Raw genomic sequence first — 13,427 nt, forward strand, 5'->3', positions numbered from 1 at the left:
GCTAAGAAGTTGCTCAGGGCAAGCAGACCTCTACAAATCGAAGGCACAATGGCACAAGGACACCCCCATCCAGAACAGGTAACACCCCAGAAAGCTAAGCTCATTACACCCTGGAAAAAAAAAAAAGGTAACAAGCACCAGTTCCTCGGTAAGGTTGCTCAAATTACAGCCATCTTTCTGGTCAGAAGAGAAGAATATAAGTATATGGGAGGAGATGAGACTCTTTTTAAATAAGAGCCATTTCTCTTGTAGGGCAACAGCCTCTGCTCAAGCAGGGTTAGGTAGCGTACTGCAGCTAACCTCCACTCGATTTACCTGCCAGCGGGTACTAACAAAAACAGCGGAGCTGCTGCCTTGCAGAAAGCCAGCGCAGCACCGCGCGTGCAGGTGCCCGTACTCCGAAGACCCCAGCAGTGTCCCGGCTCCCAGCGTGAGAAAACCTGACCCGTGCAATGCTGCGTGAGGGTGAGCTCACTTGCATCTTGGGCTCTTGTGTCTGTACAAATGACCCCAAATATCTTTCCGTACCAAAAAAATAAATGTTGAAGGCCTCTAGCCTTGCGTTCTCCCTCCACCTACGTGACCTACAGTCCCATTTCCAGCAGCACCTTCCCCTCCTGTCCTCTTTTTATGCCTGTTACCTGCTGAGTCGCACACGCCATTTGTATCACCCAGACTCCTCGTTTATCCAAACTCATTTGGCGGTGTAATTCCTCTTTTCTCAGTTCACACTCTCCCAGAATTAGTTTCTTTGTCCTGCCACCACAGCCAGAGATAAGGAAGTGAGAAAAGTGGATTTTTGCTAGAATTCACCTCTCCACTAATGGACAACAAATACTGCACGGCTCATTCCTCCAAAAGCTCCTCTGTAATAAACTGGAACTGCTGGGGACCGCTTTTGAGCAGCCTACGACCTCGTAGCCTGAACTTTGGAGGTACCAGCCCCACGAGCAAGGCTGAAGAGCTTGGCTTCTGCAAGTACCTGACCTCCGAGTAACAAGTTAAATGACAAGTATAGAAAGTTCTTCAAATCCAAAGGAAGTTTCTTCTCCAACACACAACGTCCTCCCGTCAGCAACCAACCTAAGAGGCAGCCATCCCCACACCGTGGCTAGGGTTTGACCGGCATCTTCTGTTTAATGGGAGGGCAGGAAAAAAGAGCCAAGTGGCTCCTGGTCTATTTGGCACCACCTAGGTGCTCTGGAACGAGCACCCAGAGCTCTGCCTAGCGCCTGGTCAGCGACTCAGTGAGCACTTCACTGGCACCAGAGGACCTTAAAGCTCTTCTCAAGGGGGCTGCTGGGGAAAACACACACAAAGTTGAAGGGGATGGGGGAGAGGACACTGGATATAAAATGTTACTGATATTAACAACTACCTCCAGTCTTGCTAAAAACTTCTGTGTTACAATATGACAGCAGCAAAACCAGGAACAGACAGACCCAGGAGGTCACAACACTTAAGTCTTCACAATTAAAAGCACAAAGAAAGTAAGTTTCTCTCTCATATCCCCTCCATCAAATCAGCGAGCACTGCAAGACCCTGAAAATTCACCCATTTCCATCGCAGCCTGGTAGTTAGGAAACGAAAACCTGAGCCTCAGCTCCTGGCGCACTGTGCCAGCCATCGAGTGGGGTGCCCCAGCGCAGGGGGGTGGCACAATGAGCACCGCGGGGAAGCGGGAGGGATGAGAAAGCCGAAGGACAACAAAACACCCGCGTCCTACCTGGGAACTGCTGAGACTCATCCAGGAGTAACATGCTGCTCCGTGCACCGCCTTCTGCCCGCACCTCTGCCCCGGCACTTGTTCAGCGTGGCCGCGTGCTCCCGGCCCTCCCGGTATATTCTGGGCTCAGGGTCTTCGGGAAAAGTTTCCAGTCACTCCCAACAAGTCGGTATCTCTGCCCTCAGCCTGGCGAGCGCTCAATCCGCCCTTGCTGGCTGCTCAGCTCGCAGGCAGGAAATGCCTCCTGATAAAACAGTCCCGGGTCCAGGCGGGGAAACCTGCACTTAAGGTTTCTGAAAATAACTTTGGTGAGGAGCTCCCGGTGCGCGAATCCACTCAGGCGGCGTGCTGGGAATCGGCGCGCATATATCTGCCCCGAACTCAGCTGAGACGGACCAGGGTCACCGTTACATAACTGGTTAAATACGCCTCGGGTTCAGTCTAAATAAAAACTGTCGCTCTCCCCTCCCTGGCTGAGGCAAACGCCACAGCCCTGCCCCAGGTGGCCGCTGTTCCTCCGGGGACCGCGCTGCCCGGCGCCCCGCTGCCTGGCCGGCTGGGCTCCGGGAGGCGACGCCGATCAGCTGCGGCACCCTCAGCGCGCCCAGGGAACGGGGCTTAGAGGGGACGAGGGCGGCGGAGAGGGTGCGCGCGGGGGACGCCTCGCTCCTCTCCCCCGGCTCGAGCGGCAGAGCTGCGTGCCGTTGGGATCGGATCCCATTCATGCAGCCCGCGAGCCAGTTCAACTAGTGGCAGGGAGCGAGGCTGAGAATAAAATAAAAATCCTTACATAACCACCCCGGCTCCGGCGGGGCCCCGCGCAAGGGGAATCCCAACAGACAACAGGAGGGCCAGGGATCCGGTCAGGGATCGCCACCGTGCCTCCGGGCTTCACGGCGCCGTCGAATTAGAAGGAGGAACGGGTTGCAAAAAGAGCACGGCCTTTTGGCTTTGAGAACAACCTCAGGATCTGCGATTTTGCGAGCTGTCTGCACGAAGCCTGCTAGCTTGCAAGAAACCGGGACAGCTGAGCCCGAAACCTGAGCGGTTTGAACTCGTTTGCGCAATAATAGGCAAAAGAGCATCCGTCCGTCCGCTTCTACAACGGCGACTGCTGCGTGCCTGCGGAAGGCTCTCAGTGCAGCACAAGGGCTCCAGGTGACATTTCTAAGTTTTTAAGGAAATAAATGTGTGGAATTCGTGGAGCAGAAGCTTATTCTGAGCACGCCTTCCTGCCCACCACCTGTCTGCACCAGAAGGACAGGTACAGGAGGAAAGGAGCACTTAAAGCTGCGGTTGAGCCCCTAAGAGCTGGAGGTCCTGCCCAGCCTCCTTCGGCACCGCGGGGACTTGGTCCTTGCCCGCCGCCGTTCGCAGGCACACCCTGTGCAGTAACAGACAGCAAACCTGGGCTGACGGGCACGCAGTGAATCAGCTAGCTTTTTGTGAGCATCTGTCTGCAGATGAAGGCAGCTCTTTGCTTGGAAGAGGCAACAGGCTGGAGGGGGAGAAAACAAGCACGGGCGCAACCAGCCCGAAGCAGGCTGTGTCCAAGCAGCCCTGGCACAGACCCGCAGGGCTGCGGGACGGAGCAGCACGACGTGCGGCGCTCCCACCGGCCACCGACTCAGTCAGCACGGCTCTTACAAAGACCGTGTTTACCAAGGGGCGAAAGAGGGACAAATATATTAAAAGTACACAGCCAAGGATCTCACAGCAGGCCTTATAAGGGCTTTGCAGGGTTGGAATGAGCAACCGAGCATGACCTCAGCATCTGACCTAGCAGATTTATGAAACCGGGAAGCAAGATTTAAAGACAAGTATTTATGTAAATACAGCTGGGTGCTTTCCAAGGCATGCTTGTTACAGCACCCAAGCACAGGGAAATGGAATTCATCACATCAGAGACAACGTGCACCTGCCCTTTTCCACACAGGAATAAAAAAATCAATTTCCTTCACCTTAGGGTGCAAACCAGAGAGGAACTTCGTTGGTCGCAGCAGCCTCACTGGCGAGGCCACCACCACCACAGGTACGTGTTCACACAGCCACAAACCGGGTCTGCCAGAAACGGCCCGTTTATAAAAGTCATCTCCTCCTGGAAGGTGAGCTCGTTACCGATAAGCCCATTCACCGAAGTGTTCCTGTGAGGCCAGGAAGAACGAGCTCCCTCCCGTCCAGCACCTGACACCTCCCCCAGCTTCAGTCTCGGCTATCCCCAACACAGGCGAGGTCTTGGTGAGGTACAGGGCCCGCACCAGGGGCTGGTCAGCAAACTCCTGCCGCTTGAGAGGTTCCCGAGTCAGTGACACAGCAGGCTCCCCTGCTCCAGTCACTCTAAAATTTACATTTTTCATAGAACACCAAGATAAAGGCACTTCAGAGCACGGCTCTTCTCCACCTGACAAGCCAACGCAGCACCAGCACCCCTGAGCACTAGAAAACCACGAGGTTTCAAACTCACACCCAGATCTGCCTACACACACGGGAAGCTGGACCTGAAAGTTCCTCCTGCCACTAACTCCTCCGTACGGCAGGGAACTCGGGAGATTTTTGTTTATATCCATATAAATCTTGGCTTATTCTGTTTGCTACCTAAGCCTATTCTTCACAAGGAACCTGAAATCATAAGGAGAGCAGAGTGGTTGCACATAACGTCACAACAACCTAACCCTAAACCGTACAGTGGTGAACCAGGGCATGCTGCAAATGCTTTTCGGAGAACCCCTGTGACAAAACATGCCCAGCTTCAGCCTCACCACCCAGATATTCCAGGACTGTTGAAATGTACTGAATTTAAGTGTACTGAAGAAAAACAGCTGTTAAAATAGTCACATCTTGTCGGAGCCAGGGGATTTATATCAGATATTTATCAACAGGTTATTCAAAAAGTCCACTGAGTTGCAATCCCAGCACGTGTATTTTTCAGTTATATCCTTCAAGAAGCTGTTTTGCATCTCCTCCTATAGCTTGCTACGTTGCTGCTGCCACCACGAGGTATTTGTGCATTGTAAAAGGGTGATTTTGTACAACTTTAACTCCATTCCAGTTTCATTTAAGTGCAAAGCTGACAAACAGAAGCTAGAAGTACACAAGTGTCATTTAAAGAGTGCTTTTAATAGTTCAAGTACTTAAATTACAGAATTTGTTTGGACAGAATTAAACTAGAAATTGCTGTTCACCTAGCCCCAAAAGATTTTTATTTTGCAGCCTTCTCCTGTCTCATTCCTTTCTTCACATTAACAAGTGAAAACGTCTTTGTATTCTTACTTAAATTTGTTTTCAGACTTACTCAGTAAGCTGCATGCTGAAGAAAACACAAATAAGACTTTTCAACATCTGTAGCACAAACTGCTGTTGTTAGAAATAGGTAGTGCATCAAAATAAAATTTGAAGTGTTAATTCGGGTATAAAAATAACTATTGTATCAAAAACTTCGATCTAGATGATGAACTCTGGTTCATCGCTCACAAAAGTTCATTTCTGCAGTTTTCTATAAAGCCTAGCGCAACAATTTAAAGTAACAAATTAAGCAAGTAACTGTGATGTGGTGCTGTGTTTCAGAGTCTGAACAACAGCTGTAAATTAACTGAAACAGTTCCCTCTCCTTCCAAATCTGCTGCTGCTGCTTGGCCACAAATACTCTATTTTTACAACAGCCAGTCACACGCATTTTATTTAACCAGTCATTAAACCAGCACAATGCCAGATAAATTAAGAAAGAACGAAAATGAGCCCTTGCACAGCTTAAACTCAAATTCAGAACAGAACTGTTCCATCCTGCCTGGTACATCTGAAAATAAAAGGGGCACTGCATGAAACGTAAAGCAGAGAACTGTGACTTCGGCTTCACCACGGCTTCATCAGGTGACCTTGGCAAAGCGACTTTGCCACTCCCTACCTGTTCAAGAGGGAAACCACCAGGTTACAAATTCGCTAATTCGCTTCCTTGTGATTTCGTTATGGTTTCGCAAGTTGCAGGTGGAATACTGTAGCTGTTAGCAATGACTAGGTGGGGCACAAAGCTGAAAACAGCACGGGGAAGAAGGGACAAAACCTGCCCGAGAAGTGAGCCTGACTGTCCTTTGTCAGAGATTCCCAGGCTCCTTTATGATAAAGAGAAATGCAGGTTTCTGGCCAATAAAGCTCAATTCTCCCCCCCGCCCCAAGCCCTGCAAAGCCTATCAGGACAGCAGGAAGAAATGGGATGCTTGGGCTCAGTGTGGAGGACTTGGGGTTGTTCTTGGTCCAGCTACCAGCTTCTTGCTCGCTGACACCGCTCCCCCTGCACTGCTGCTACTCACACTTGTGGCAGCTTTCAGAACAGCCAGCGTGTGGCAGCAGGTAAAAAACCCTGGGAAAAATCCACACACAGCGCAGAGCCGCAGCCGCGGGCTTTTCTTTAGCCACACAGAAGGATTTCTGGTTTGTATCCCGACATACGCGACAGGTTGAAGGGAAGGAGGAAGGAGAGGGGGGAAGAAAGCGTGGCGAGCCGTAACAGTGCATCACTTCGGGAGCTCGGCCATCGCTGTGCCAGCCAGCGGGTCTGAAAGAAGCAGAGCTCTGGCGTCATCGCCTCCTTTTAGAGCAGCTGAGCAAGTCGTTTGTGGAGTTACACAACACTTCCACGCCACCAGACTTCGTGCCGCGCTCTCAGGAAAGGAAGCTGCTGTCAGAGCCTGGGAGGGAGGCAAGCAGTCGGGGACATTTTGGCACTTCCCCTGCTTAGGATGAGTGGAGGAGACGGGGAAAGGGTCGTGGCTTTTGGGCAGCGCGAGGCTGGGCGGCTGAGCCACCGTCAGTCTGCACCGCCCTGCGGAGGGGCAGGGCAGCAGCACCGCTCAGCATCCTTCCTCCCGCAGCCGCACCTCGCCCGAGGTGGGTAAAACACAGGATTGGGATAAAACACCCCGGGCCCCACCACTCCTCCCCATTCTGACCACCAGCCCTTAACCCCCAGATCCGCAAGCACCCCTCTCCAGCACCCCACCGACACAACCCCACATTTCTTCTGACAGACCATGCTGCATAAAACCCACGGGTAAAAGATGCAGCCTGCTGTAACAAGGAGTTCCAGAGAAATCAGGGGAGCTTTTGCCCATTCGGGATTCAAACCTTCCTCCTGCAAGTTCAGCATCTTTCTGCATTACTTAACAAGTGGTAGTACCCAGTCTCTTTTCACTTTTGCTACCGATTTCAGTTTTGTATTTTATTCAGCAGGATTGTGGACACAGAGGACAGCCAGCTCCTAACTTTCTGGCTCTTAGGAAATCAACACAACTCTGAAATTTAAGATTTGCAGAGGCAGAGAATGTATGTTTAACACGCACAAAGCTACTTCAGATGCTCCTGCCCTTTCCAGGGAGTGAGAAAGCATTAAAAATAACCACAGCTTCTTAGCTACAGCAACCCACCTCCGAAATGCATTAAATACCTGCAGTTAAATGCAAGTTTGCTGCCTCGAGGTTGTCCCGCAGCCTACACCCTTACAATGAAACCTCTAAGTGTTCTGATCCGTAAGGATTATTGTTATCAGAAACTACATGAAAATTCCATAAGGTTTAGACGCAGGCCAATATGCAAGATTAATTCATAAGTAAATTCTTCTGCATGTGCCGATTACTTCTGCACCTCTACAACATCACACACCCCATCCTGCCTGCATGCAACTATTAGCTTGGAAGACAGCCTACACAGAGTCACTACCAGCATAGAAATCTTCCTGCTAATTCAAAACCAGCAGAGTGCACAGCGGTACAGGGAAGTTCAGGTTTGGTTTCCCAGGCTTGCAATAGCCCCGAGCTCTGTAGAGGCAGCAAACTTGCCGCTGAGGTGTGCTTCCCTCAGCGTACAGCCTTCTGGCTTCCTCAGAAATATCGTGGGAGGACTCTAGAGGGAGCTGCATCCAGACACAAGTAACTGAAATTAGAGTCAAGATAAAGTCCATCAGAAGAAAAAAAACACAGGAAGATGTCAGTCACCACTTCCACTTTCCCCAAACCACCTTGCATTCTGCAACTGGGAATTTGCAGATTAAATCACAGGATTGTTACTTATTGGCACTCATCACTGGCATACATACCCACAATACAGCAAGGTTTAAGTTCCTTAATAAAAAGGAATTTTCCAAATCATCTCCAGTGCTTTTTTCGAGGAAACTCCTGACTTCGTTTGCTCCCCCTACCCTCCCCACAAGCCTTTTTGCAGACTCCCCCACTTGCAGTCCCCGAGCAGAGCTGCCTTTCCATGCCAAGCTCACACCAACAGGCCCACGCCTCTCCTTACCCCTGCCACCAGCTGCTGGCTAAACAGCAAGGGTGAAGAGACCAAAGCAAGCGTATTGCCCATCTCCGACTGCAAGCAAGAAACAATCCCATCCACTGTGCTCATGTCCCGCAGCAGATGGAAGCATTTCATTAAAAAGGGTTCTTCAACGAGTGGCCACAGCCTCGGAGGCTGCCTTGACCTCAGGATGCCCATCTACCCTTGAGACCACCCGAAAATGCAGATCTGCAAAGCTGCTTTCTAAAAAGGATGCGAGAGATTAGAGAACTAAGTGTGTATTCATATTTTTAGGAGAGCATTCCACTTTCTGGAGGGGACAACCTGAAGCCAGTGCCTCCCACAACAACACGGTGTGCAGTCTGGTCAAAAGTAGAAGGAATAAGACTTCAGGTTGCTGGGACTAATCTCCTGTACCAGTATAAGGACCAATCACTTCAAGTAAAAAGTGCAGGTAAATTACTTTCTAGCTGCAGCTGCCCTTTGCCTTTTTTTTTTCCCTCCTCCTCCTGCAGTATAGGCCATTCTAAATTTGGATATGAAATGACTTAAAACAGGATATCATTTAGCAGCATGTTATTCAGGAGACTGTCTCCACACACTTCCTCTGCCTCTCAGTTTCATAAAAGTCAGTATGACATGACCTCATTTATGAGAACAACTTCAGAGAAGCCAAAGCTGAAGTAAATAAGTAGAGGATCCTGTTAAATGAACAGATTTACACCAAAGACTTTCCCTTCCGTAAGGACAGAAGCTTGCTCCATTTCCAGCCCCACACATTCAGCTGGGGAGTCCCCCCCAGCACCACAATTTCGTTGTTCCAGCACTTTCTTGGGGGAGGAGAAAAGGTGGAAGTTTGGGGATGGAAGCACCTGAATAAAGATCTCCTAAAGGGAGGCAGCTCTAGGATACATTCATGGACCATTCCAGCAGGGCCATTCACTTCCACACTGCAGGCAGAAGAAGGGGAGAATATTAATCCACATTTCCACATCACTTTAGACAAATACTTTCCAGTAATTTCTTGTAACCGTGGCGTTAACTACTTTCCCCCCCCCCCTCAGGTTAGAGAAGAAAATTTTCCAGCTACCTGCAACTCAATTTCCCAAGCAATGTAACCGTACCCCTCACTACACACACTGTGATGAGCTACAAAGAGCCACAAAGGAACAGCACATTAAACAAAGTCCATTCTCGCTATGATTTTATAGCAACTTTTCCCCCAGCCACTATGCAAAAATTATAAGCAAAGCTGATCCAGCAGCACCACTTAAACCAGAAAGTCATTCCTTTAGCAAGAGTCCAAGGAGAGCAAAGATCTTCACAAATCTGCCCCACAGTGAAGTACTCCTGCTGCAGTGCTTGGGAAACTCAGAGCCACAACTACAAGCGGCGTGCTCAAGTTCAAACAAAAAGCAGCCACAGAAAGGTGTTCTGCAACACGCTGCACAAGCAAGAGGTGATCCTACTTGAAACTAGCATGGTGCTATTCAATACCACAGGCAGCGATGAGCATGGTCTGTGAGAGGGTTGGGTAAAGAGGAGGGCCTTTCCCCTCTCTGACCTCCTGCGCCATCTGCTCCCTCTGGTCTCCTCTGAGCAGGAGCTGAGTCTTGATGCTGGTGCCTTCACCCTGCAAAGAAGCTGCAATGCAATAGAAAAACCAGCACCTGCAAGTCCTTCCACTCCCTTGGGACCTGCAGCTCCGTACCGCCAACACAACTGTGCCCCCTTCGCATCCATAAGACCCCCATGCAGACCAGCTTGGTTTTGCTTTAGCACTTCAACAGGGAGGAGGAGCAGTACAAGTTCAAGGTGGGAAGAAGGAGCACAGGCTGCCTCCATCTTCTCCTGCCCTCCACCAGTCCAACAGATGCCACGGAGCCAGCATGCCCCCACACCTGGGGAAAGGAAGAGGACATGGGACAGGAGACAAACAGGCAAAGTGGGCAACGCAGGGCAGAAGACAAGGTTACTTGCATGGATAGTGCAATATCGCAGCAGTGGTCTCTAGTATGCTGTTACTGGCTATCCCCTGGTCCAGCACATGTGCATATTAAGAAGTGCAGTGATAGGGTTGTAACAGAAAGCTGTCTACTGCTGTACTCCAGAAGTACAGATTTCAATCCCTATCTGTTGCTCCTACCCCCTCGTCATGCAAACACAAACAGGAGCCTGAGCACGGTGTCTGACTGCCTGCTTAAGGCACCTTTCAGACACCTGAAACAATCAGCTCTTAACACTTTCCTCTGAAATATACTTAAAAAAACGTGTTAACCCATGTTCTCAGAGGCAAGAGAACAAGCAACTTGCTATGACTATTAATAGCAGAATGACAGCAATATGTATGAGTAAGAGACAATGATCTCCAGACACTTCCATCAGAATGATCCAAAGATATACAGAAAAAAATGAAAAAACAGAACATTACAGTAGGACCTGTTCAAACACTCCATTTTTCCTAGAGAAAGCTTTGAGGTATGATTTCAAATGGAGGGACTGTTCATCTGCAAAATCCATATTGGAGGTTTGTTTCCTCTTTGTTCAGATTAGCTTTTATTCCTGTGGAGTGCTACACAGCCCTGAGCAACTGCCAGGATCAGAGGAGAAGTGCAGGAGTTGAAAGAATCCTTTATCTCTACAGTCATGACTACATCACACTCGTAGCAAAAAGGATTTAGGGAGTTAAAGTTCTTAGCAGTCATGCACTGCTATCACAAAATCAAACACGATTAAACGCGGGCTGCTACCCACAAGCGATGTGAACAGATGCAGTGGGCAGGGATGACAAGGCTGGAAAGGCAGGGGAAGCCTCTGGCTGGGGCTACAGCACGCTGCTAGGACGGGCGTGCAACCTGGCACCCACCGGGGAGGGGATGCAGGCATCACGGTCGGCGTGTCCTGGATGAAGTGCACTGGAGAAAGGACTAAAACTCTAAGCGCTCCTGCACATGACGCTATGGCTCATTAACTGACCAGCACTGAAGAAACGAACAAAGGATGCAAGCTATATAGCCAAAAAAAACTAGCCCACATGCTCTCCTTTCCCTTGGAGGCAGGGTTTAGTAACTGCTTTCACCAAGTAAGTTTGCACGGTAAGAGTCCAAACGAACTTCTAAATCATCTCCGTAACAGTCCATACTAACTGCAAACAAAACTTCATGTTCTGAGCAGAATTGAGAAAAAATCCATCAAAACTGAAGATGACCCTCAATGCGGAAAATACAAAGAACTCAGAAAACTCTGAAACAAGTCACTGCATTAAATCCCCACACAACATATCAAAAGGACTGGAGCAGGCTGAATGTACAAAGAGCAAGTCCCCGGTAAGCCTGAGAGTGACACCCACCATCAACAGGTGGGGATGTTACGTTCACCTTGGATTGTTCTTACTGATCTGAATCATCACCAAAACACAGAAAACCTACTTCCATAAAATAAAGTCACTATTTTGTAAGAAAACTATAAAAATGTTAGTTTTGTTGTTATCAACACAATTTAAAAATGAGTAATCGTTTTCAGTCTGGGGAAAATGTATACGCCGCCTGTTGCCCTTCCAAGGAAGGAACTGTGAAAGATTATTAATCTTTTAGATCTTTTACTGCTAGAAATTAATCTTTTAAATCTTTTACTGTTTCTCCATTACAGGGGAAGGATACCCCAGGATCCCTAATGGAACATCCTCAGAATAACCACAATACTAGGAGGGGAGATGGGCACAGCTGGGAACGGGGAGGACAAAGTTCTAGCAGAGAACCAAGCTTTTTAAAAGCTTTGTAGTAAAACCATTAGAGCTCTTCCTTCCTGCTTGTGAATGAAAGGTAAGCATTCTGAAGAGGAATTTTATGAATGAGGGTCATCTACAAAGAGACAGGACTATAAATATTACATGGACAAAACGACATGGAGTCACAGAACCGTCTAGCTTGGAAAAGACCTTGAGGCCCAACCTTCAACCTGACCCACCAAGTTCCATCACTATACCACGTCCCTTAGTGCCACATCCACAAAAAGATCCTCTTATTTCTGCAGTTAGCCATATTCATAAGCCAAATAACAGGGGACTGATTTTATATTAGATCTAAGGCAAAACAGATGCCAAGTAACATCTGAGTCACTCCACAGCCGTGAAGAAAGAGAGTGCGCAATTCCACAGCAAGCAATATCCTCACAGCTAAGCACACGGAAGGCATCCTGATATTCTGCTGAGCAGAATTAAAGCCGAAAACCTGAAACTTCAGAGGAATCCTAGCTTGGCTCACATTGTGTAAGATAAAGTTTTCTCTTGTAGCTGAAAACTACAAAACCATTGTTAACTACATGTAAATTCTCTTTTCACTCCTCATTTCCTACATTTGTTAAAATTTATTTTTAATTAGTCTCTGAAGAAATACAAAGCATAAGCATGTTCCTAGTGTTTTAAGAAAAAATTAAACCACTGTCATTACTGGTTAGCAATGTTCTGAGATACATACACTAATTCAGTTTGTTTGGAAAGAATAATCCTGAGGAACAGTGCGAGTATTCAACCACAACAATATTGACGTAGACGATGAAAAGCATAGGTCTCTGATAAAACAGCCACAGGAAGTGACCCACTTGGACACAAAACAGAGCCACTCCTCTCTGTTAATAGAAGTTTTTCTAGAACGTCATGGTTCTTAAGGCTCTGCTGAGTACAGGTTCCTGTGAACAAAGTGACAAGGTCAGTCTGAGCAATCTGCAGCCCAGTAACTCATTTCTTAACCGAACACTGACATTTCCACTACTTTCTCATGAGAAAAAGTCATGTGAATAGAATCAGAGGAATAAAATTTGTGTAGACATTTTCTAAGCATTTTAAATCAAAACAGCATCTTCAAAGTGGCTGAAAGAATAACAAACAAAACTCAAGGACAAGGTACTTTGAAACCAAAAATACCTTAAGAACTGGAAGAAGACAGAAGTACCTGTATTTAACACCTTCTACACTAAGAAAAGGAGATATATTCTCAGTAGGCTGAAGTAGGTTCATTCAAAAGTCTGTATGCTCTGAAGTTATTAAAAAACCACAGTTTTTAAGGACGCAAATACAGTGACATCTCTAGGCTTGTGCTGTGGTTTAATGACACAAGGAGTTTGGTGACAAAGGTGGCACCCAATTCTCACCTGAGCCGTGCACTACGTGCCCTCCAACATTGTCCTTCTTGTGGGCAAAACGCATTTCTAGGACCATGCTATGAACCAGAACAGTTACCTAACCTTGCTTGAACATAACCTGCAGAGCAGAGCTCCACAAACAGCTACATTGGTCCTGACTGAAGAGGCACGTGGGGCACTTATAACTAGGTGAGGACAGAAGGTGACAACTCACTTAGTCAGCACTGCCACCTTTTGTACAGGAGCCCTGCACTCTGTCAGAAAAGAACAATTCCCT

At 48.2% G+C, this 13,427-nt stretch overlaps 1 protein-coding gene across 4 annotated transcripts in view; it reads right to left on the reverse strand.

Moving 5' to 3' along the window:
• Nucleotides 1–13,427, reverse strand: part of RAD54L2 (RAD54 like 2) — a 62,151-nt gene that overhangs the window by 30,733 nt on the left and 17,991 nt on the right. Inside the window, exon 1 of one of the 4 annotated variants that reach the window (XM_083795070.1) lies at nucleotides 1,727–5,570. The exons of the other annotated variants lie outside the window; for them this stretch is intronic. Within the exon in view, the coding sequence (XP_083651196.1) occupies nucleotides 1,727–1,760 (34 nt within the window). The 5' untranslated portion in view covers nucleotides 1,761–5,570. Of the gene's footprint in view, nucleotides 1–1,726; nucleotides 5,571–13,427 lie in introns of those variants that run through there. 4 annotated transcript variants of the gene reach the window in all.

Source organism: Anser anser (genome assembly GCF_964211835.1).
Source record: "Anser anser genome assembly, chromosome: 12".
NCBI classification, from domain to species: Eukaryota; Metazoa; Chordata; class Aves; order Anseriformes; family Anatidae; genus Anser; species Anser anser.